Source organism: Euleptes europaea, chromosome 6, assembly GCF_029931775.1.
Source record: "Euleptes europaea isolate rEulEur1 chromosome 6, rEulEur1.hap1, whole genome shotgun sequence".
NCBI classification, from domain to species: Eukaryota; Metazoa; Chordata; class Lepidosauria; order Squamata; family Sphaerodactylidae; genus Euleptes; species Euleptes europaea.
The window spans coordinates 53,909,562-53,932,512 of NC_079317.1; the positions used below are offsets into that span (position 1 = coordinate 53,909,562).

The following is a 22,951-nucleotide window of genomic DNA, read 5'->3' on the forward strand; positions in this document are numbered from 1 at the left end:
AAAATGTGTAATTCATGTCCATTACAAGCTTTTTAAAAATCACCATCCAGTTTTTCCTTGTGGATGAGGACTGGAAAACTAGCTTAGCAGTCATTAAATATTTAGCTGTGGTGATTGCCTGCAAGAGGGCTAGATCTCTATCTGTTCAAGACCTTTTGAGTAAAAAGAACAGTAAGAAGAAAAAGTGTTACTTAGGAAACCAAACATGTGCACCAAATAATCCCACAGCTCTTATTTGCCAAAACATGCTTTGTAAACAGTGTTCTCATAACTTGTTCTGTCTTCCATCTTGTTTATCACCGAGGTGTTTGTGGAAGAAAGTTTGGATCTGCTGCCAAGCGTCCACCTGTGCTTTAGCATGAGCTCTGGGCTCCCCTCCCCAGATTGCTGGGCAGCCCACCAAAAGATGCATTGAAGATGGGCACATTGGGAAATAAGGAGGCTCAATATAATGCCCTGCTCCTGGATAGCAAATTATCTCAGGTATTTCTTTCCCATGAGCCTGTAAACGATTGGAGGCTTCAATGGCAAAGAATTCACTCTTCCAGTTATGGTCATCCTGGCCTACAATGAAAAGAAAGCAACTCTCAGCCTTCTCCAATGGAATAAAGCTTTGGCGGTCAGGGCCTTCCAGTGGGTTGTTCAGGGCATCCAAAATGTCAGCAATCCCATTCTGGTCTATTTTGATCCGCTTCGCATTGAAGCCAAGAGGTGGAATGGTGATATCCTTATAGCAGAGTTTGGCACCTACATTGGCTATAGAGCCGTTCACTGTGGCTGTTGCAGTGATACCCTTTAAGAAAGATGCCATGGAGATACACAGGTCACCCCCTTTTGAGTGTCCAAGTAGCCCAATTCCTGGACCTTTAATCTGAACAGGAGGAAAGAAAAAGAGAGAGGGAGAGAGATGTTAGAGTCATATTGTGACAAGCAGATGTGAATCTTACCTGGGCCTTCCTTATTACAATACGCTGGGTAAAAGCCCATGCTGCCTATCCTTAGGCAGACTACAGAGATCAAGCATTCTGAGCTGAGAACAGTTTACATTTCTCTGTTACTGCTTTAATTAACATTGTCTCCACTCTCAGAAATGCAGAGAAATTAGCTGCTTTAGTATTTAAACTTTTACAACAGTTCTTTTTCAGCTGTTTAGCATTAAAAATTAATTCCAAATTCTTACAGCACAATAAGCCATGTGACTACCAGAGCTCAGTTTGGGTAACTCACTAACTCATCACTCGAAAATGACTGCACCCTATGGACCCTTGAGGAACTGAGAGTAAGCCACACTGAATTCAACATAAATTACTTTTGAGTGAATATGTTTATGACTGGGCTGCACAAACCTTTCTCCCTCTGTCAAATGTAGCAGAAAAAGAAAACACTGGAAGGTCAATACTAAATGGCCTTACCTTCGGATGTTTCAGCATATAATTTACAGCTTCTTCAAAATACTCCAGATGGAATTCTTTCATATCTTTAGGGAGATCTTCATAAGCATAATAGGCCAGTGCTAGCGTGGCAAAGCCATGATTAGCCATCAGAGATGCTCGATATTCAGGGAGGCCTCCTCCAGTTCCATAAATATCAATGACTCCAGGAAAGGGGCCATCACCTATAAGAGTCATAATAAGCAGTAGTGTTGCCTTCATTAGACTCTGAATATCAGTGATTCACAAATCTAATGACTGCCAGTAGAACAGGATCCTGTACAATCAATACATCTAACTGACTGGCCTATCCAAAGGACTAAAGGTCGCAAGAGAAATTGACAAGCACTATATCCGTTGGACAGTTTTAAAACTAAAACACACCAAAAGCAAGCAAGCCTACAAAATAAAGTCAGATCTGACCAACCACTAGGCACCATGAAATAGCCACAATTTATTTATTTCATTTATACCCTACCATTCTTGCCAGTGGGGACCCAAAGTTGCTTACTCAAAGAGTGTTATGCTCTTCTGGTGCCAATTTATTAGTGGTCCCCAGCCTGAAAAGTGTCCGGCTGTCCTCAACCTAGCGGAACTCTCTGTTGAATGAGGCGGGCCCTGTGGGCCCAGTTCCGCAGGGCTTGCAAGTCAGATGTTCTACCAGGCCTACAGTTGAGGGCAGTGACAGTTTCATCATAACTGGCCTCCCTGTCCCACCTTGTTCTATCCTGGTCCTGCTTTCCACCTCCCCCACCTGGCTGGCCTGCCACTGCTACTAGTAGTATTATAGTCGCCATCTAGATTTTTGGTGTTAATCTGTTTAAATTTATTTTATTCCAAGTTTTTAAATAATAATTTATTAGATTACGTATTATCCTATTGTCTTTTAAATTGAATGTACTGTTGTTATTATTGATATGAGCCACCCTGAGCCTGGTCCAGGCCAGGAAAGGGCAGCATAAAAGTCAAATAAAATATTTTTCTGTTTTATTCTCACAACAAACCTGTGAAGTAGGTTAGGCTGAGAGTGTGATTGGCCCTTGGTTACCCAACAAGCTACTATGGCAGAATGGGGACTCTGAACTTAGGTTTCTCAGATCCCAGTCTAACACTCTCCAAGGACTGCACTATAATTATAAGTTTACTATTGAGGGAGGAGCATGAGTGGCAGTTGATTCAGGTACCAAAATGACTCAAACTGACTGAGCAAGAAGGATGTTTATATGAAGTGCTCAACACACACATGTTTATGAATGAAGTGGTGATACTAATCTGGGTTAATCATGGTAAGAAGGAAAGGCGAGGGAAGAGCCTGAAATTTACTCCGGATTAATTTAACACTATGGCCATTTATGCACGGGAGGTTTTGCCTTGGAATTTGCCGCTCTCTAGATGCACATTTTCCTATCTGAATTCTCAAAACTCAAAGGCACTTTCCCACAGCCCAAATAATATACTTCCAATCCACTTTCACTGCCAGTTCACAGTAAAATACACCTTCAAAGTGCATTGAAAGTGGACAGTGCATTATTTGGGCTGTGTGAAAGTGCCCCAAAATAAGGCCCCCTGCAGAGTTTTGAGAATTCGGATGGAACTAGCTGAAATGGCAAAGCTTACAGCATTAATAAATCAAAACGAAGACATTGAATTTGTGGCAGAATGGGAGGCATGGACAATATATTGTATGAATGAATTCAATTGTGATATCAAGGGATATGTTCTGATCTAATTCAGATTTGTTGAGATAATTAAGAGATGACAATAGTTAGCTAGATAGATATGATAAAGACACAGGTGATTTATTATAAAGAAGTAGACAATAAATACGAAGAGAGTAACAATGATCATAAACGGACAGAGGAGGGGAGAGGGGAAGTCAAAGATTTGCACGTTAGTTAAAGGACAAGCTAGAATTCGTTAGATTACACAGTATGTTAATGGATATTTGTAACTGAATTTGAGTTAACTTGAAAAATAAATTTATATATATATATGTTAAAAAAAGAGAATTCGGATGGGAAAAATGTGCCTCTAGAGCGCGGCAAAACCCACGGCGCAACCTCGCGTGCGTTTCGCGCGGATGGGTCCCTCTGGTCGGGCTCGGGGGTCCCTCACGCACCGCTGGGCAGGAACAGCGTGGCTCGGACCCGGCCCTCTCGCACGGGGACCCTCCTCACGCCGTCCCGCATGAAGGCCCTCTCGTGGGCGCCTCGGGCCAGGCACTTGCCGTGGCCGCCCAGCACTTCCACCTCCAGGAGGAAGGGGCTCCGCACGTCGCGCTTCACCAGGCGCCTGAAGGGCTTCTCCGGCTTCATCGCCCACAGCAGCCCCATCGGCTCCAGGCCGGAGAAGCTGCCGCCTTCCAGCGCCGGCGAGTCGGCCAGGTCCAGCTGCCCGTGGCCGTCCGCCTGGTACAGGCCGCGCGACTCGAAGAGCAGCCCGGCCTCGTCCCGCAGGGACGCCCGCAGCGTGACCTCCTGCTGGGGCCGCAGCCCTTCCACCGCCACGGCCAGCGGCTCGTCGAAGAGGCTCCGGCCGTCGGGAGAGAAAGTCAGGCGGGCCTGCATGCCGCAGGGGGACGCGGAGGCCGCGGCGCTGGCACGGGCGGCCAGCCGCCTGCTTGGCGCGAATACCAGTTGGCGCAGGAGCCAGGACATAGGAGCGGCTCCAGGGTGCGGGCGGGGGCGGGGGCGTTTCGCTGTAACTTCCGGGAGGGAACGGTCGAGGGCCTTCTCATCCGCTTGCCAACTCCAGCTTGGTCACCTCCTGGAGATGTGGGGGTCGTGCGCGTGTAGGGAAGAATTTGAGGAGGGCTTTCGCCCAGAATCTATGGCATCGCTCCCAGTTTGCCCTACAAGGCTGCCGTTTTCTCCAGGGGGCTGATCTCTGAAGCCCAACTGGAATTCTTGGGAGAACTCCAGGCCCCACCTGGAGTTTGGCTACCCTATAGGGTAGATTGCTACACTACGATCCTTGCCCCAAGTGGGAAGGGATGTCTCTTACCCTTCGTGGGAAATAATAATGATTTGGCATTTTTTGAAATCTTACCCGTTATGGGAGAATATTCGAATGAATGAATGTACAAGAGGACGTTGAAGGACTGATGAAGATTTGTTCATTGTGAACTCAAAACGATCGTCTCCTCATTGGGAACCTCGTCGAAAATCCTTTGGATACCACTTCTACAATTGAGAGAGACTCTATGAACATTAGCTGTGTCATTTTGACACTTTCCCCACCTTGTACAGTCACGTTGTTTGTCTTAGCTTGTGTGTTTCAGCTTTGTAGTGTATATAGTGTGTATAGCTGTATTGTTATGTCATTTTGGTAGCTTATAAAGTTTTTTGCACTTTGTATACACTTCGCTCCTGTACTGAGTTCCTCATCCTCTCGTTATTAGTACAGGGGTGTCTATTTCTCCCCCAACCTCCAGGTAATAGCAGAAGATCTCCTGCTATTACAACTGGTCTCCAGCCAATAGAGATCAGTTCACCTGGAGAAAATGGCCGCTTTGGGCATTGGACTGGGCTGACCATATGTACCGTTTTGAAAGGGACAGTCCCGTTTTCATCATATTTCCTGGCCGTCCCATCTTTTAATTAAAATGTCAATTTTGGCCCATTTTGCACCTCATTACACTTCCAGTGTTTGCTTCCTTCTCTTCTGCATTTCTTATGCTGCATGCCGGCATGGCTGGGTAAATTCTCATAGACAAAGTGCTACAATCGGGTTACACTAATATTACATAGCCCCTGTCCTGTTTTTGTCTCAAGGAAGTATGGTCAGCCTACATTGGACTCTATGGCATTGAAGTCCCTCCCCTCCCAAACCCCACCCTCCTCAGGCTCTGCCCCCCAAAATCTCCCACCGATAGCAGAGAGGGACCTGGCAACCCTACTACCCTACCTCCTCCTCTTCTTTGGATGGAGCTGCAGATGGGTTTGGCTCACTTCTCCCACACTTGAACACTCAAACGCTTCCTGTTTAATTCAGTAAAATTCTACAAAGATGTGAATAATTTTAAGGGTTGAAGACTAACCAAAATCCTAATGGAAAATTTATTTAGATATTTTATACCTTGATTTTCTCCACTGTGGGGACTGAAAGCAGCTTATAACATGGTTCTCCTCGCCTCCCATTTTATCCTCAGAACAACAACCCTGTGAGGTAGGTTAGGCTGAGAGAGTGATTGGCCCAAGGTCACACAGCAAGCTTCTGTGGCAGAGTGGGTATTTGAACCAGGGTCTCCCACATCCTAGTCTGACACACTAACCACTGCACCTTAACTTCAGCAGGACTTAATTCAGCAGGGAAAGGACTTCTTCATACAAATGTGATTAACCTATGGAAATCACTGCCACAAGATGTAGTGATGACCAGTAGTTTAGGTGACATCAACAGGAGGTTAGACAAATTTGTGAAAGACCGATTTAACATAGTTAATATATGGTGGATAAATGGAACCTCCCAAGTTCTGAGGCAGTGTACCACTGTATGTTAGTTACTGCAGGTTGACAATGGTGAGAGTAGGGTTACAATCCTCCAGGTGGGACCTGCAATCTCTCAGAATTGCAATGACCCATAGAGATCATTCCCCTGGAAAAATGATTGCTTTGGAGAGTGGACTCTAAGGCATTATAACCTGCTGAAGTCCTTCCCCAAATCCCGCCCTCCCCAGGTTCCATCTCCCAGAAATTCCCAACCTGAAGTTTGGCAGCCCTAGGTGACATACTTTGGCCTCCACACTCTACTTTGAGGAGTATCTGGTTGGCTGCTGTGGGAAACAGGATGTTGGACTAAGGGACCATTGTTCTGACCCAGCAGGGCTCTTTTTATGTTCTTAACTTCCTGTTTACAAACATTTTATCTCTGTTCTTAGGTATTGTGTATTACATGTGTATGCAATTGCTGAGAATAAAAGTTCATGTATTCATAAGTGGACATCACAGTTTGTCAACAAAGAAATGCTTTAAAGTGCTATAGGGCCAGTTTTGTTTTTCTGCAACACAACTATACTATAATTCATTGGGGCTTCCAACTTTTTACACTCTTCTGCATAGTTCTTTGGGAGCAAGACCAGTGGAACATAGCAGGCTACCCATGTTTTTAGGCTCATACCAACAATATTATCCCGTTGGCAGTTGAGACAATCATCCTGTCCCCAAAAGTAATCTCACTCTCAATGTAAACTGGGGGTCTTGAGTTATATTTGTGCACATGAAGAAAAAGATGATTTTTGCAGTTATTTCATTACAACTAATTTTATTTCAATTGTATTAATTACACTGTTACACACAGGCTTGGATCCTCTGGAACATTTCTGCAGACAGAAAGTTTCTACCTACAGAGTGCTACTTTCTCACCTCCCAGTACAGACCTCCAAAATTCACAGACCAGTTGTTTCAGGAGGCATTTTGGGTTGCAGCAGGAGAAGGAGATGAGAAAGTCATGCTCCATGGGAGGAAATCATTCTGACCACAGAAATGCTCCAGCGGATCCAAGTCACTGTTTCTAAATATAAAATAGTTATATTTAAGCTGGTGTAACTAAAAAGGAAACAAAACTATGGAAAGTAGGAGTAAAATGCATGGCCTTGAATTTCTCAACCATTAAGATACTGTTTCAGACCAGGCATCATTTAAATCTCTGGGGGAAGGAGTGAGGAAGATACTAGCATTCAATTTGCATTTTCTCCAAGGCTATTGAGGAAGGGGTATGGAAACCACAGGTTTTAATTAAATAAAATATGGCGGTGGTGCATAAGAAAGTGTGCGAGGCTGGCAATTTAGAAATCACATCCTGCTTTGTACTTTTCTTCTTTTAGGATTCCTTAAACTTTCCGGCGTTTGAACAGGCTGATTCTCTACTCCCCTTCTTTTTTCTTTAATTGACTCTCAACTCTGCATTCTGCACTCTTGATAGTTCTCATGACTGGGTGTTTTGGAAGGGGATGGGGGAGGATGTTTCTTTTTCTTTGGTTAATTTGCAAAGTGCTGTCCAGTATTTTACCGTAGTTTCATTATTTTTAATCTATGAGGTTTAAAAATAATGAATTTGCAACCCATCAGAATGGAGAAATGAATGAATGCTTTACAATCATTATGCTGCATTAAGTGTCTAATAATGAGAATGATCTTTATTAAATCATAATAAACCCATCTTGACCAACTAAGATAGTGAATGGCTGCACTGTTTGTCCATAACTTGCCGGGTTCAAAGATGGCAACCTTTAGTTTAAGCACACATACTCCAGATTAACTGCAATAAGGCACAGTGTGGCTCCTTCCCACATAAGGAAATGGCAGAGGCCTTTAACTATGTAGGAAGAGTGTGCTGTAGCTTCTACCCATATCAGCTGTACTACCCTCTTTACGAAGTGGGGTAATATTGGCATGGGGGAACACAACAGGGCTTCTGCACAGGTTTGTAAATGGCTAGCCTTATGGCTAGAACCAAAAATGTTCTTGTATATTTGGTATTCAAAAAGTTGTGTGTTTTGTATTTCTATAAATATGAAATTAATTTTTTTAAAGAGTTGTGTGGAGATAGCTCAGAGATTTCCTCTATAGAACGTTGTAGTTGGAAATCTTGTGCACAATCACCAGTATTCACCAATATTCAATAAATATTAATAGCACTCTAGCTTTCTCTTTAAGTGCAGTAGTACAGAACTTAAGAAACCGAAAGACGTGTTTGTAAAGATTTAGGACATGGCTTGGGAACTCTTTTAAAAAAATCAATAGCAAAATGGACAAATCACTTTTGACAGTATGTGAGTACATCATCGGTTGCTGGGCAACAACTATAAACTGCCACAGAACAGTCCTTTGAGGAGCCAAGAAGGTGAGTTCTGACATGTAGGTTGTTGCAGTTGGCTCATGCCTACACAAGTCCAGATTTGTGAGAATAATTCTGAAAGGTAAATACAACGCTTTTCTACCTCTGAAAGCAACAAAACAAAATACGTGGAATTTGAGTAATCCAAACAGTAAGGGATAACTGACTGGAATACTAAATCAGCTGAACTTGGGATGGATTGTGTGTGTATGGGGGGGGGGACAGATGTTTGTACAGTGTTTCATTTCAAATTTTCTGATTTAAATTTAATTTATAATAGTGAACAAAAAAAGGTAAATGGCCACAGTAACTTGTAATAATTCCATGAGGTCATAAACACCTTTTCAAATAACATCAATGGTATAAATCATTATAATGCAAATGGATTCCAGAAAGTATGTGTGTCACTTTAAGAAAAGTTAAAGAATTTTGGAGTATCTTAAAGATTAGTGAATTTATAGAGGTATAAAAGTTAAGAAAAGGAAGCACACATAAGGTTAAAGAGAAAAGAACATGTTAGGAGGTAGTTGCGAATGTCCTGCATTGTGCAGGGGGTTGGACTAGATGACCCCAGAGGTCCCTTCCAATTCTATGTTTCTATGATTTAAGGAGTTGTAACTAGGATACCTGAATACCTGAGCAGGTTCTACTGGTTCTTTAACAGTTATTCTGTTAAACGAGTCACATCCTTATAAATCCATTGAAGTCAGTGGGCTTAGAAGAGTGTAATTCTGCTTAACCAACTAAAAGTGTCTAAGCAGTCCTTTGTGAGCAGCAGTGTAATAATGAATGTGAGGCCACAGATAATTGGCACTTCTTCCAGAGCAAATGTTACATTGGAAAAATGGCTGGTGGCAAAAGTACGATCAGCAGCTTGGAGTAAGAGTTGGGTGGGGGGGCTGCTGGAATGTCAGTGTAATTTGACAGGAACTAAAGGAGTTGCATGGACAGGAAGGCGAATTTAACTCTAGAGGTGGGTAGGAGAACAAAATACTGGCAGCACATGTGCAAGTGTCATTACTGAGGAGAAAAATGAGCTGAATGGTGAAAATGGAGAAGCAATTTGGCTTATGGTCTGTTATCCTGTGCCATTACTCTTTATTCTTAATCGGTTAATTGGATCCAAATTATATTTACTGGGAAGTCATTTCAATGGGACTTACTTCCAGGCCAGGCAAGTACACTGTAAGACTGCAGCCTCAGCAGTACAATGGGATAGTGGTTACAATGCTGGAGTAAGATCTGGGAGACCTGGGTTCATATCTCCATTATGCCATGGAAGCTCACTGACTTTGGGCCAGCTACTGCCTAGCCTACCCCACAGGGCTGTGATGTGAGAAAATGGAGGAGGGGAGAATGGTGTTGCCAGCTGCTTTGGGTCCTCATGGAGAAAAGTGTGGGGGTACATATAATAAATAATACAGACAAAACTTTGCAAATTGTGCCACATGGTAGTACCCTACTGAGGAGGCCATATACCCAGGTTCATGGACTGGTTCTTATTTTGAAATGGGATTAAGTTCTAATGCATTCTTGAAAGTGCCTAGATGGCAAGATGAAACACTAAGCTAGCAAATGGACATGATGATATGTGTATTTATAATACACCATTCCCTTGCTGCTCTTGAAGGCCCAGCCATCATGCCTGCTTGATAGCTTATTCCCCTCATGCTTGTCTTAGTAATGTATCAGTATCTCAGTGCTCACATGCTTCTACCACTGATGAATAAATACCATGGAAAGCCAATGATAACAACACTCCAAAGTAATAGCTCATTTAGGTAACCTCATAGTGTTTTAAATCAAACTAATTGTCTTCTACTTTTTAAAACAATTCATCCTTACTTTCACCTTTATTACGGTTTAGGAAATGCTGGAGTGCGCCTCCTTAGAGAACAGAAAAAATTGAGTTTATTTACACAGCTCCTTGAACTGACATTTAATATTTTACAAATTATTGGAGAATTTTGCTGATCTTGATAAGATGGAGATACCTACTTTTTACAAGAGCAAAAATCCCTTCCCTCTTGAGTCTAGTCTGAAAGCCAGGACTGATAAAAAGCACTTGCTGTCTCACCGTGACATAGTCTCCATATTGAGAGCAGAAGTGCCTGCGATGTACCAGAAAGGAACATACCACTCCATGAGGCACTATGAACAATACCAGAAGGGATGCCTCAAGACTCTCGCCAAGGACTTTAATTTTTCAAAAGACGTGGTAAAGCACAGAGGGTCAGCAACCCTGTCTTATAAAGAATGTGATCGGAAGCATGTATATGATTATTCTGACATCGTTCACAAAGAAATACCTACTAAGAAGCCAAAGGAGCCAAATAGGCTCAAACCGTTGAAGGAACTGCCTCCCTTGATTCAAACTGACCCTGTCCCTCCCAAGCAGACCACTAACAACCTTCCTTTCTCCTTGGAAGAGTGTATCTGGAAAGCCAAGCTGGAAAGCACCCTTGCAGCGCCATCTTTGCTGGTACCCATCCCTCCCGTGTCGCCTCCTCCTCGTGATTCACCTTCACAGACATTCCTGACGGAACCTCATGACATGTTGGGGACACAAAGGATGGCCACAGGATGGCCCAAAAGAACACCCCAGGGCATCACACTCCATGAGTCAGGGGCTAAGGACTTGGGATGGGAAGAAAGCCTACTGACAAAGCTGAACAAGGCTACAGCTCAATGGATTGTGAACAGTCAGTCATCCTGGGGAGGCTGGGTTCAGGGAAAGCTAAAAGGTTTCAAGAAACAAAAATATGACTGGGAGAGAATAAGATATGTGCTTCCTTCTGAAACTGATGTGAAGTTATTGGATGAAATTAAGGCAGAGGAAGATGGAGTGGGTGTTCCGAGTCTTGGAAAAAAGATATCAGAGACACCTCTCCCTGTCTATTATAGGTAAGGAACAAGACTCGTTGATTGGAATGGGAGGGTGCATTATACTCTAACACTCATTGCCTTTCTTGGAAACCAGTCAGCTGCGATGTAAGTCAATTTAACTGTGCTTGGGATCATTGATATTGCGATTAGCACCACTTACTTTTTAAAATTTAGATCTGCTATTCTTTCACCCCATTTTAGTTTAGAGATGAAGGACTTTTTGTAATGCCATAGAGCAGGGGTAGGGAACCTTTTTTCCACAAAGGGCCATTTGGATATTTGTAACATTATTCGCGGGCCATTCACCACTTCCGCCCCCCAGCCCTCTTGTTGTACAGAGGGAATACGTTTCTCCACGGCCCGGGTGGGAAAGGGTTAACACAGTTTCTTGGGCGGTCCTAGCAGCTCCATAGCTAACAACTCTTCTGCAAGGGGGGAAAGGGTTCCTTTTCTTGCCAAAACAAACTCACATCTGCCTTGAATAGAGGCTATTCCTGTCTGCGGGAGGGGGCAGATCGCCAGTCTTAGACCCTTCTGAGCTAGAGATCTGCCAGGACCCATGAAGGGCCAGACCAAATGATTTCGTGGGCCTTATACGGCCCCCGGGCCTGACGTTCCCCACCCCTGCCATAGAGTAAGGCCATGACAGAGATGTTCTGAAGCATTCTTTTTATGCCACTGACGGTGTTGTGGCACACACTTCTCCATTAGAGATTCTAGCAGAGGGCTTAATATTACTATTGAGTACTAGGTTCACTAGCTCCAGGCTAGCCTGGTCTTGTCAGATCTCAGAAGCTAAGCAGGGTCGGCCCTGGTTAGTATTTGGATGGGCCACCTCCAAGGAGCACCAGAGTCATGACACAGAGGCAGGCAATGGCAAATCGCCTTTGAACATCTCTTACCTTGAGGTCTCTAAAAGTCAGCTGTGACTTGACGGCACACACACATACCAGGTTGACAGACTAGCTGATAGCTCTATTCAGGAGCCACATAGATTTGGGCAAAGGTTCAAGAATTCTATTGTACTGTCATTATACAATACTTTCAGTGGGAATACAGATATATGACCATAGTTAGCCTGACAGTGATCCAAAGTGTTATCATGGAAAGGAAGATCTGAGCTGTTATCATGGAAAGGAAGATCATGGAAAGGAAGATCTGAGCTGGGGGGGAAAGGACACTGGAAGCACTAGAAAAAAATGGAGTGTGTGTTGTGTTAAGGAAATGCTGGATATCTTGATTAACACACAAGATACACTTTCACAGAGCATGCTACACCTTTTAACTCTTTATCTCCCACCTGGGAGGGTTTCCCTCTCTGACCTAATATGTGTTGTTCTGCATGTATTCAATGTTTATGGCCCTCACTCAGGATATCCCAGAAGTGACCTGCCTTGCTTCTTCCAGGCAGGTGGGCAAATGGTATCTCTATTTGTCTCCATAAAGAGACACCATCTTCTCTGAGCCTGAAATATGTGGAGTTTGAGGCTTTGTTCCCAGGTAGGGTTACTAGGTCCTCTTTGCCACTGGTGAGAGGTTTTTGGGGCAGAGCCTGAGGAGGGAGGGGTTTGGGGAGGGAAGAGACTTCAATGCCATAGAGTCCAATTGTCAAAGCGGCCATTTTCTCCGGGGGAACTGATCTCTATCGGCTGGAGATCAGTTGTAATAGCAGGAGGTCTCCAGCTAGTACCTGGAGACTGACAACCCTATTCCCAGGAAAGATGTTGACCTATCTGGGCCAGTGTCTCTTGTGTGTTAATCAAGGTGTCCTGCATTTCCCCTGCATGCAGCAAATAAATTATGTTGGATGAGGGGCACAGAAATTTTTCAAGGGTGCATTTACAACTTCTAGCTGAAGGTATGAGCTGACCATTTGATTGTCTCTGTCCTGGAAGGCTACTAGTATTTCTAAAGCATTGATGGTTGGTACTTGGGTGAGGCTCGAGAGCAATTGACTCCCCACCACCTACTTGTTCGAGAGACAAAAACTTTTAAAAACTAAATGTGAAGGTCTTGTGAAGCCCAAACCTCCAAATTAAAATGCATTTCTCCACACCCTGCACTGCAAATATTTTCTAAACTGGAAGCATATTTCTCATCTTACAGGATAACACCTTTCCATTCAAGAGGGCTGTGTAGAGATGACCCAACTGTGGACAACAGTACGAGTGAAATACCACAGCCGAGTCCCAAACTGGTGACTCCTATTAAGCGTCGGAAACGGCTGAACTCCCAGGTTGGAAAATACTCATACACCACCGAGAATGTTTTTGAACAAGAGCTCTATTTTGGTAAGGATATCTGGAATGACAATAATTTTTTTTGTGTGTGTAGCCTTAAAAAGGGATAGGTGATCCCAATTTTTTTTGGGTTAGGTTAAAGATTAGCGTAAAGCTCAAAATATGATGAATCAAACCTTGTGTATTGAAAAGAACGACAAGCATTATAACTTATTTATTTATTTAAGGCTTTTTTTGAAGATGCCTTTCTCCCAGTGGGACTCTATTACAAGAGTTGCAGGTGTTCATACAATCACACCATAATGCATTCCTAGAGCTGCTGAACAACCGGTGCCTATGCTGTCACTTTTTTCCTGCATGCAATGTGTCTATAAACATTGGGAGCAATGGTTATTGGCTGTCGGTATGTATATGTTTATATGCCATTTTGGCCATCAGGCACTAAATTGATAATGCTATTTTAGATCTACTTTCCCATGTTTGAATATTTAGGGACAGCTAATATTGTCCATCAAGAGATGAAGAAAAGTCACGTTGTTATGGATAATCGTGATGAATACTGTAAACACCTCCTGCCACAGTACCCAAGACCTCCAGAACTTTGGAGTTTCAGGCCACCCAAAAAGACAAGTAAGAGAAGAAAAGCTGAACGGAGCATAACAGTATTTTTCAACTAGTAATATTACTTTTAACACTCTAATCCTGAAAAAACTTATTTGGAACTAAGTACCATGATTTAGGAGTCCCATGGTGCAGAGTGTTAAGCTGCAGTACTGCAGTCAAAAGCTCTGCTCACGACCTGAGTTTGATCCCGATGGAAGTTGGTTTCAGGTAGCCGGCTCAAGGTTGACTCAGCCTTCCATCCTTCCGAGGTCGGTCAAATGAGTACCCAGCTTGCTGGGGGTAAAGGGAAGATGCCTGGGGAAGGCACTGGCAAACCACCCGCAAACAAAGTCTGCCTAGAAAATGTCGGGATGTGACGTCTCCCCATGGGTCAGGAATGACCCGGTGCTTGCACAGGGGACCTTTACCTTTACCATGATTTACTTCTGTCTGGGTGCTTTAGGATTAAAACACAAACATTGTTAGGTAATGGGTGTTCAAGGGAATGAACATTCTCATTTCCATCCTGATTTTCCAGTGGAAATGGAGTACATCATGAAAACTATTGTGTAAATTATAATTTAATTTGAAATCCTACAAAAATAGCATTAAGGACTCTAGGGTGGATCTGAGCACTACTGGGAAATAAAAATATCTTTTACCAATGACCCCTTATATGCAGAACACTTAAATACCTTCTAACTACAGCACATTTCTTGCTTTTAAAACTTCAACTGAACTAGGCATCCTGTGGAAAACGTGACGTGGTCAGGCAATGCAGAACTGTAATAATATATTTGGAAAATATACTAGAGCAGATGGAACCACAGCTTCCTAAGGCAGCAGAGATGACAAACTAGGGTTGCTAGGTGGGTAGTTTCAGTGGGCAATTGCCTACCAATCCACCCGGCTGCTCCAGAGCGGCGATCATGTGTGCGAGCAGCCACAATTACATCACTTCCGGGTTTACTCCCGGAAGCACCGCATCACTGCAGCTGTTTTAGCATTCAAACCCCCAAAGGGGGCAGATCAATAAATGCAGCATAGAGCTTTCCCTACTTTTGATAAGTGTACTTTGCAGCCAGATGGTGCAAGACAAGGGCATGGTGCAAAGTCAAATTCCCTGAGCTACATATCTGGAATTTCAATAAAAAATTTTTGGGATAGTCTTAAATAGGGATAGGTGATCCCAATATTTTTTGTTAGGTCTAATCAATGTTTTTGAACAAGAGCTCTATTTTGGTAAGGATATCTGGAATTTCAATTCTTTTTTTTGCATAGCCTTAAAAAGGGATAGGTGATCCCAATATTTTTTGTTAGGTCAAAGATTAGCTTGCGCAAAGCTCAAAACATGATGAGTCAAACCTTGCGTATTGAAAAGGATGACAAGCATTATAACTTATTTATTTATTTAAGGCTTTTTTTGGAAGAAACCTTTCTCCCACTGAGACTCAATTATAAGAGTTGCAGGTGTTCATATAATCACACCTTAATACAAGACTTTCCTAAAGCTGCCAAACAACCTGTTCATATGCTGTCACTATTAAACTGGAGTAATCTTTTATCAGATGCCAGACACATTTGCTCTCTATTGTACCTGGGTTTTACTCCTTCAAGACCATTCGCTGGAAATAAATATCTATATTCTCTCATGGTTCCCTCTTATCGCTATTTCTTCTCCCTGGTCTGTTTCAACACATTACCTATTGCTGCTCTTTTTGCAAGATTTTCTAACATACTACGTGGTCAAAGGATTTGTTCTTGTGGTGCTGATGTGCCTGAAACCACGACACATTTTTTCTTTATATGCAAATTCTATGACAGTTTAAGAGTTTCTCTGATATCCTTCCTTCTTGTAACTTTTCCCAGCTGTTTGGATGACTATAATGTACTCAATTTTCTGTCTGGATGCAAAAATCACATCTCTCTGGCAATTGCCAAATATATCTAGGGTGCACTAAAAATCCAAGCTACTGCCATTAATTCAGTGCCTAGTTAAATATCCTGATTCTGTGGCTTAAAATAGCCACATTGTAATTCTGTGGCTTAAAATAGCCACATTGTAATTCATGATCTTAAAATATTATTTAATATTTACTTTCCCCTAAGTGTTGAATCCCTAACCTGGATGGCCCAGGCTAGCCTGATCTCATCAGATCTCAGAAGCTAAGCAGGGTCAGCCCTGGTTAGTATTTGAATGGACCACCAAGGAAGTCCAGGGTTGCTGTGCAGAGGAAGGCACTGGCAAACTACCTCTGTTAGTCTCTTGCCATGAAAACCCCAAAAGGGGTCGCCATAAGTCGGCTGCGACTTGATGGCACTTTACACACACACACACACACACACACACACACAAGTGCTGAATATTCCTTTTTCTCTTGTATTTTAATTATTGTTATATTATTTTGTCTAAAAGACTATGTTCTATATAGACTTCCTTGAACAAATGAATGAGTAATTAAACCACAGTTGCCAGGCCTGGCAGCCAGTAGGAGACCAGGGGGGCAGGGACATGGTGGGGTGACCAGCCGTTGGCAACTGTATAACATCACTTCTGGGGAAAAACCAGAAGTGATATCATACCTCTCTAAGAACCACGAGAAACTCTTTGGTTTTACCCAGAAGTTACATCAGTCCTCTGTAGGAACTGCCGAAAATGCTGATTTTACCATATCGTTTCTGGTGAGTCTTAGAGGGTTATGACATCACTTCTGTGTTTTTCCTGGAATTGACATCATACCATTGGCCTAACATCCTTTAAAAAAATTATCCTGTTGCCACTCGTGGGGAAAGGGGATTTCCCATCTCCAACAGGGGACTGGCAACCCTAAATTAAACCATGGAATTCACTGCCAGGTAGGTAGTGATGGTTACAAGTATAGAGAGCCTTAAAAGGGCATTAGATTCGTGGAGAGGTCAGTGTCTACTAGCCACAGTGAATTTAGGGAGCCTCCATATCCAGAGGCTGCAAGCTCTGAATACCAGTGTTGAGAGGCAGCAACAAGGGCCTCTATGCTCTGTTTGCCCTTCAGGAAAACTGATTGGCCGCTGCGTGAAACAGGATGCTGGACTAGATGGACCATTGGACTGATGCAGCAGGGGCTCTTCTTATGTCCTTGTTCTTATGTTATATTCTCTACTTTGCACTCAGTGGGAGACCTACCCAATCATCTGTCTGGCCAGCTTTGTAACCGATTCATGCTATTATCTATTTATTCATTTAGACTATTTTATGCTCTCTCACTATAGAGCCTGCTCCAGGCTGCTTACGAAGTAAAATATAATAAATCATACATATTTATTTTAAAAGCTGTCTTCCCTTCTCCTTTCCATCAGTTCTAGATGGAGTTTTGAAAAACACTGGCAAATCCAACCACATTATTTGTGACCCAAAGTTGACTAGTATCAAAACACGCTGTGCCCCCATGTACAATATTTTACTGTTAACTCTGTGTAAATAGCATTTCTGAACCCAAAATTTACTTGTCAAAGCATGTGGGAGGGCCCCTTGAATAACTGAAGCTGTCATTATTAGGAAAGAGCTAAGGAGAAATTGTTCTTTAGGCATTGATTTCTGACTTCATTCATGTCTGATGTTTGTAGGCAAGAGTTAATATGGATTGCTACTAATCTGTTTCCTTATCATTGTTGTTGGGTCAGCTTATAGAGTGCAGAAGGGAGCCAACCACTGGGCTACACTACCCACAATCATTGATAACTTTTCCAGGCTTGGCCAAGCAGATTCCCTCGTAGTGCCTGGAAGAAAGAGAGAACCGCTTAGACAGTATGAAAGAAAGTTGTCTGAAGATTTATGTATCCGTAGGACTATGTTGGAACAGTGGAAGGCTGATTGGAAGTTGGGTAAGTACTCTAGCTCCAGATTTCATTGGCCATTTTCATGGTTCATTAAAATCAAAGGCTGTTTTGCACTTGACATCCGAGTCTGTTATCAATTGTGGCTGAAAAACATTAAGTTGGTTTTGGTGACTCAGTCTCAGAAGAAGTACCAGACCCCTATCATAAATAACTTCAATTCCAATTTTCTCTTTGTGTTTTTTTACTCTTCATTGCTCAGATCCTCGGTGGCCATCAGCAACTATAGAAGGATTAATGAGGGACCTCATAGATGTGCATGTTCCAAATCGGATCAATGCTATAATTACCTGCGCATCTGCTGTGCTTGACCGGCCCCAGAAAACCAAACGAGGAAGTCAGGAGTCAGGTATAAGAAACCCCTACATGACATTGTTGTCATTTCATGAATGTTTCCATGCCATGGCACAAATGTTTAGAACTGGGCTGTAAATGATCAAAGATCCAAGTATTCAAGTTTATAGAAGAAGAAGAATGGGTTTTTTATACCTTGATTTTCTCTCCCTTTAAGGAGTCTCAAACTGGCTTACAATCACCTTCCCTTCCTCTCCCCACAACAGAGGTAGGTGGGGCTGAGAGAGTTCTGAAAGAACTGTGACTAGCCCAAGGTCACCTGGGAGGCTTCATGTGTAGGAGTGGGGAAACCAACCCAGTTCACCAGATTAGAGTCTTTTGCTCATGTGGAGGAGTGGGGAATCAAACCCGGTTCTCCAGATTTAGAGTCTACCACTCTTAACCACTATACCATGCTGGCAGAATGGGTAGAATTTTAACCTAGCAGATTATATTGGAAAGATATGGAAACTAGGGAAATATTTAACTCCCAATGTACCAGATGCTATTTCTATATCATCTAGGAGCTGGATCAGGGTGTATCTGACTCAGTACTGATTAGCAATGTCACCTTTCTGGGCTCACTGGAGTGTATCCACTTATCTGTGGATAAGTGAGGCGCAGGACTCTACTGCTTCCCTCTCCCACCTTATCCCACTGAACCCCCTGAAATTTTGTTCTTGGATATCAGCAGGCCCTCAAGACAGCATGGGGGGGGGGCTTTCAATGGGAGGGGAGAATCTGCAGAAATTGCTGCCCCTTCTTCCAAAGACTTAATGCCATAAAGTCTTTGAAACTGTACAGTTAGATACATGCTTCCATCATTTTGTTTGTGGGTTGGCATCAAAATACTCTCAATACATAAAATAATACTTGAGATCTTCAACAAGGAATGCCAGAAACTTAATCTAGAATCCCATCTATATTAAATATATATATATTACTACCAAGCTTCAGCCCCTCCCTGTTGATAAATTATAAGAATGCTGCATTTTAGGTAGACATTCTGAAGCTAAGTAAGATACTTTATCATGCAATTACTTCATTTTTAAAAATCATACCCACCTCACTCATGGTATGGTAGTCTGCATATGATACATATAAACTTATGTAAAGTTTTAAGACTAAAGCGTACATCTGGTAAGATGGAAACTTAAAAACTCTTTCAGAATCCAATTAAAAATTTCTTTGTCTTTTCCTCCATTTATTAGCTTTTCTTCTTCCACCAGAGCTGCAAAACTCAATTCATATTTGTAAACTTTTCTAAAATCTTCAGAGTTCTTGAGAATGCCATAATGCTTTTACAGTGACTATATTTGTAAAGCAAGTAATTTGTCATCCAATAAACCATATTGCTAGCTTTAGTTTAAAAAAAACGCAGAAAAAAGCAGTATATTTCATGTTTTTTCTCAGTTATAGGAATAGAAACAAAGACATCAGAAATCCCAGATATACCAGTGGGAATACAGCCTCTGCTTAAAAATACTCTGTTTGATACGGATGCTCATGTGAGAATGGCTGCTGCAATATGCCACTATACCATAGGGGAGATGTCTCCACAAGCACGGATCATTGTGAAGAATGCTTTGATACATGGTCAGTATTATAACTCTTCTCTGAACATTCTGAACATTTTCTGTGGGCATTATCTGTCTCTAAAGCCAAGCTTACGAGTAGGCAACCTTTTCTACATCAAAGAATAATCAACTATAAATCAGACTGGGGCCCAGATTTGGGTGAACTGAAGTGCCTCTCCTAAGTGGAATTGCACTCTTCTAAGCCTACTGATTTCAGTCAATTTAGAAGGTGTAAGGATTGCATTGTAAACGGTGTAAGATCTCGAGGTAGATGAGGAACCATAATTTAAGTATGATTGAGTGGGGGGGGGGTGTCACCGCACTGCTTGCTGAACCTCACATATGACTCTTCCTCATGAGTACCTACATTTCTAGCCAGCTCACTGGTCCTATACAATATGATTATGTTAATATAAACAATGCACTGTCTTTCTTGTAAATTCAAACTGAGTATAAGAGTGAAGGGTTTCAATCCTTACTGAGAATCTGCTCTGCCATTATCTGAACTGGCACACTGTGGACAAATTGCTTTGTCCTAGAAATGCATCTAGAACAACAAACAATTGTTATATTTGTTTGACTATAACCTGCAATAATGCTATTACATTACCAAGCCATTTTCAAGTGATCAAAAGCCTAGTCTTAGTAGATGAGCACTGGAAAATACGTGAAAGAGGAGCTTTGAATATTCACTTGTACAAAATATTGGTTCCTTCAATTCAGCTCATAAGATAAACTTATGAATAGTTACATTTTATAGCTGTCTTTTATTGTCTTCTGACTGCAGAGGTTTTCAAACATTCATTGCATTTTCAGGCCATGAAGATTACAAGCTTTTGTTAAGGAAACTGAAAGCTGACATTCTCAAAATGTGAACGAAAGCCCATGAGCCATACAGAGTTCCATGGATCATGGGCACATTAATTGTACTGATCGTATGTTGCCCACCTAGACATCATATGGATGTGCAGAACAGGTTGCTGAAAGGAAAGGTGAAGTGTCCCATTTTGAGACACTGACCATATTCACATGAACAAAGACATACAACAATAAGATTTCTGTAGTAGTCATTAAGGACGCTGAACATTGTTCTAAACATGGTTAATGTACATTGCTTATGCTGCCTGTGCAGACTGTCAAAGAAGTAAGACAAGAGCCAGGTATGAGAAGTCACTGCTGAAAATTGCTGACAATGCAAAAGGACTACATTCAATAAATTCATGCAAGGGTGTCTCAGAGGAAATAGTTATTACTGTCATGGACAGAAGGACTTGGGGGAAGAGGTGGAACAGGCCTAATCTGGATAATGGTCTCATGCAAACAAACAGTGTAAGAGTAGGGATAGAATCACCTCTGGTTTGTCCTTTGGGTTTTCTTGAGCTCCTGCCAGCTAGCTTCAGAGTGTCCAGAAAAGAATTCACATCTTCTTGTTAGATTACGCTTGTTAGCTCACACCACTTTTCATGCTACAGTTTAGAACGTCTGATAAAAAACCAGCATGCTGTAGTGGTTAGACTAGAATCTAGGACTGAAATTAATCACACTCTCTCTGCTATACCTACTTCACAGGGTTGTGTGGATAAAATGGAGAAGGGAAGAATGTTGTTAGCCACTTTGGGACTCCACTGTGGAGAGAAGTGGGATATCAATAAAATAAAATAAAGAAAATAGTGCCCAGTAGCATAGAGATGTACTTTAAGTTCTTCTAATGTATTTGCTCTTGTAGGCTCAGACTCCATCTTATTATTTATTTATTTGATTGATTGATTGATTGATTGACTGATTGATTTCTGCCTTGCCCTCCATCCCTGGCCGAAGCCATGCTCAGGGCAGCTAACATAATAAAATCCAACAATATAATAAGATAAAACCATGAATACAAACCTAGAATTTTAAAATCAGTTTAAATACAACCAATATTGTATGCTATTAAAACCCATTATCACTTTCTCAGTGATCCCTAATAATTGTGTGCTTGCCTAACAATGGAAAGAGCTGTGAAAAACTAAAATAATTATTTGTTCTTACAAACAAAGCCAGAATGCCCCCCCCCTTTCTTTAGCATGTCATATTGGCAAGTGATTCTCTTTTTGTCATTAGGAAATTCTGCAGACAGCTGGGCAGCAGCCCAGTGCCTGGCACTGGAGGGCATTGGCACTTTCCAAGTTGTGAAAAGGATCATTTCTCAAATTTTTGAACAAAAGGATGATGCCACAGAAGAGCAGGCTTGTCTTTTGTTAGCTCAGCTCAGCAGACGAACAGTAGGTATATCACGGTTCAGGGGGGCACTAACAAGGTGAACATGTGTAGCAGTCATAAGCCATTGGTGTTTTGGGAACCAAGATTCCCCAGAATGAAATTTATCAGTGTTAAACACAGGCACTGAACACTGTTCTTTCTGCGAGGTTCTTTCTGCATGGACAGAGTTCCCCAGGAGGATATTCACGTGGGAAAGAACTTGGATTTCTATCTATGAATACATGACCAGTTGCTGTTTATATTCACAGTTTGTTTTGTTGGAGCTAACCTGAAATATTTATCAATGAGGATGTTTTCCCTTTTTAGTTCCAAGTAGTCAGATGTCCCTAACTATAAAAGAAAGGAAATGCACTATCATTTGTAACATTCCTGACTGTCACAGTACCATGAAAAAGTAGATGAAGATTGGGCTTTCCTTTTGAGGAAATGTTGGAGTTTTAATTGGAAATCTGTCATTTCCAAATTGGTAAAAAAATTTCCAGTAAGACATCAGCATGCTGGAATATAATTATAAATGTTCCAGGAGTGGCCTTTATAAGCTCTGTTTCATTGTAATGAGAGAGTGCACTGTAGATTTCTTGCTTCTTCGTAGTACCTCTTTATTTACAAATATGCATATGTCGAACATGGAGGACGAGGAGGCCTCCATACAGACAGATTAGGCTGTAAAGCAGTATTAGTCCCCCAAAGCCAGTATCATGCCTTTGAAACCCTTCAGTACCACAGATGTTACTTTCAAGCACCAATCTGTTCCATCTCTCCTACTGACTGCATTCCAATTGCAAAAGCATACGTGCACAGGCAGCCTCAGGGTCATACCATACCCTAAGGTTCTCTGACTATTTATAAAAACGTCTCTTAACCATTAGCTCCTACTAAGGAAAAATAAAACCATCCTAGACTATTAAGCATG

General features: G+C 42.1%; 2 protein-coding genes across 2 annotated transcripts in view; one reads left to right on the plus strand and one right to left on the minus strand.

The window, feature by feature from the left end:
• Positions 1-336: 336 nt before the first annotated feature.
• On the minus strand, positions 337-3,997 carry LOC130478885 (peroxisomal succinyl-coenzyme A thioesterase-like). The gene is made up of 3 exons (XM_056851127.1): positions 3,550-3,997; positions 1,413-1,615; positions 337-564 (listed from the first exon to the last, which is right to left on the minus strand). Exons 1-3 carry the CDS (start codon positions 3,995-3,997, stop codon positions 475-477), a joined length of 741 nt encoding a protein of 246 aa, XP_056707105.1. The 3' UTR covers positions 337-474.
• Positions 3,998-9,052: 5,055 nt separating this feature from the next.
• The window catches only part of HEATR4 (HEAT repeat containing 4), a 34,491-nt gene continuing 20,592 nt past the window's right edge, over positions 9,053-22,951 (plus strand). Inside the window, 9 exon segments of the mRNA XM_056851899.1 lie at positions 9,053-9,127; positions 10,231-11,171; positions 11,399-11,419; positions 13,281-13,444; positions 13,886-14,023; positions 17,657-17,857; positions 18,072-18,218; positions 19,616-19,798; positions 21,880-22,040. Coding sequence (XP_056707877.1) covers positions 9,053-9,127; positions 10,231-11,171; positions 11,399-11,419; positions 13,281-13,444; positions 13,886-14,023; positions 17,657-17,857; positions 18,072-18,218; positions 19,616-19,798; positions 21,880-22,040 — 2,031 coding nt within the window.

Coding starts and splice junctions, on each gene's coding strand:
- LOC130478885 (XM_056851127.1), bottom strand. CDS start 3,997: ATGCAGGCCCGCCTGACTTTCTCTCCCGACGGCCGGAGCCTCTTCGAC. Junction 1,616..3,549: donor CACGCTGTTCCTGCCCAGCG/GTGCGTGAGGGA, acceptor TGACTCTTATAG/GTGATGGCCCCTTTCCTGGA. Junction 565..1,412: donor ATATGCTGAAACATCCGAAG/GTAAGGCCATTT, acceptor TTTTCATTGTAG/GCCAGGATGACCATAACTGG.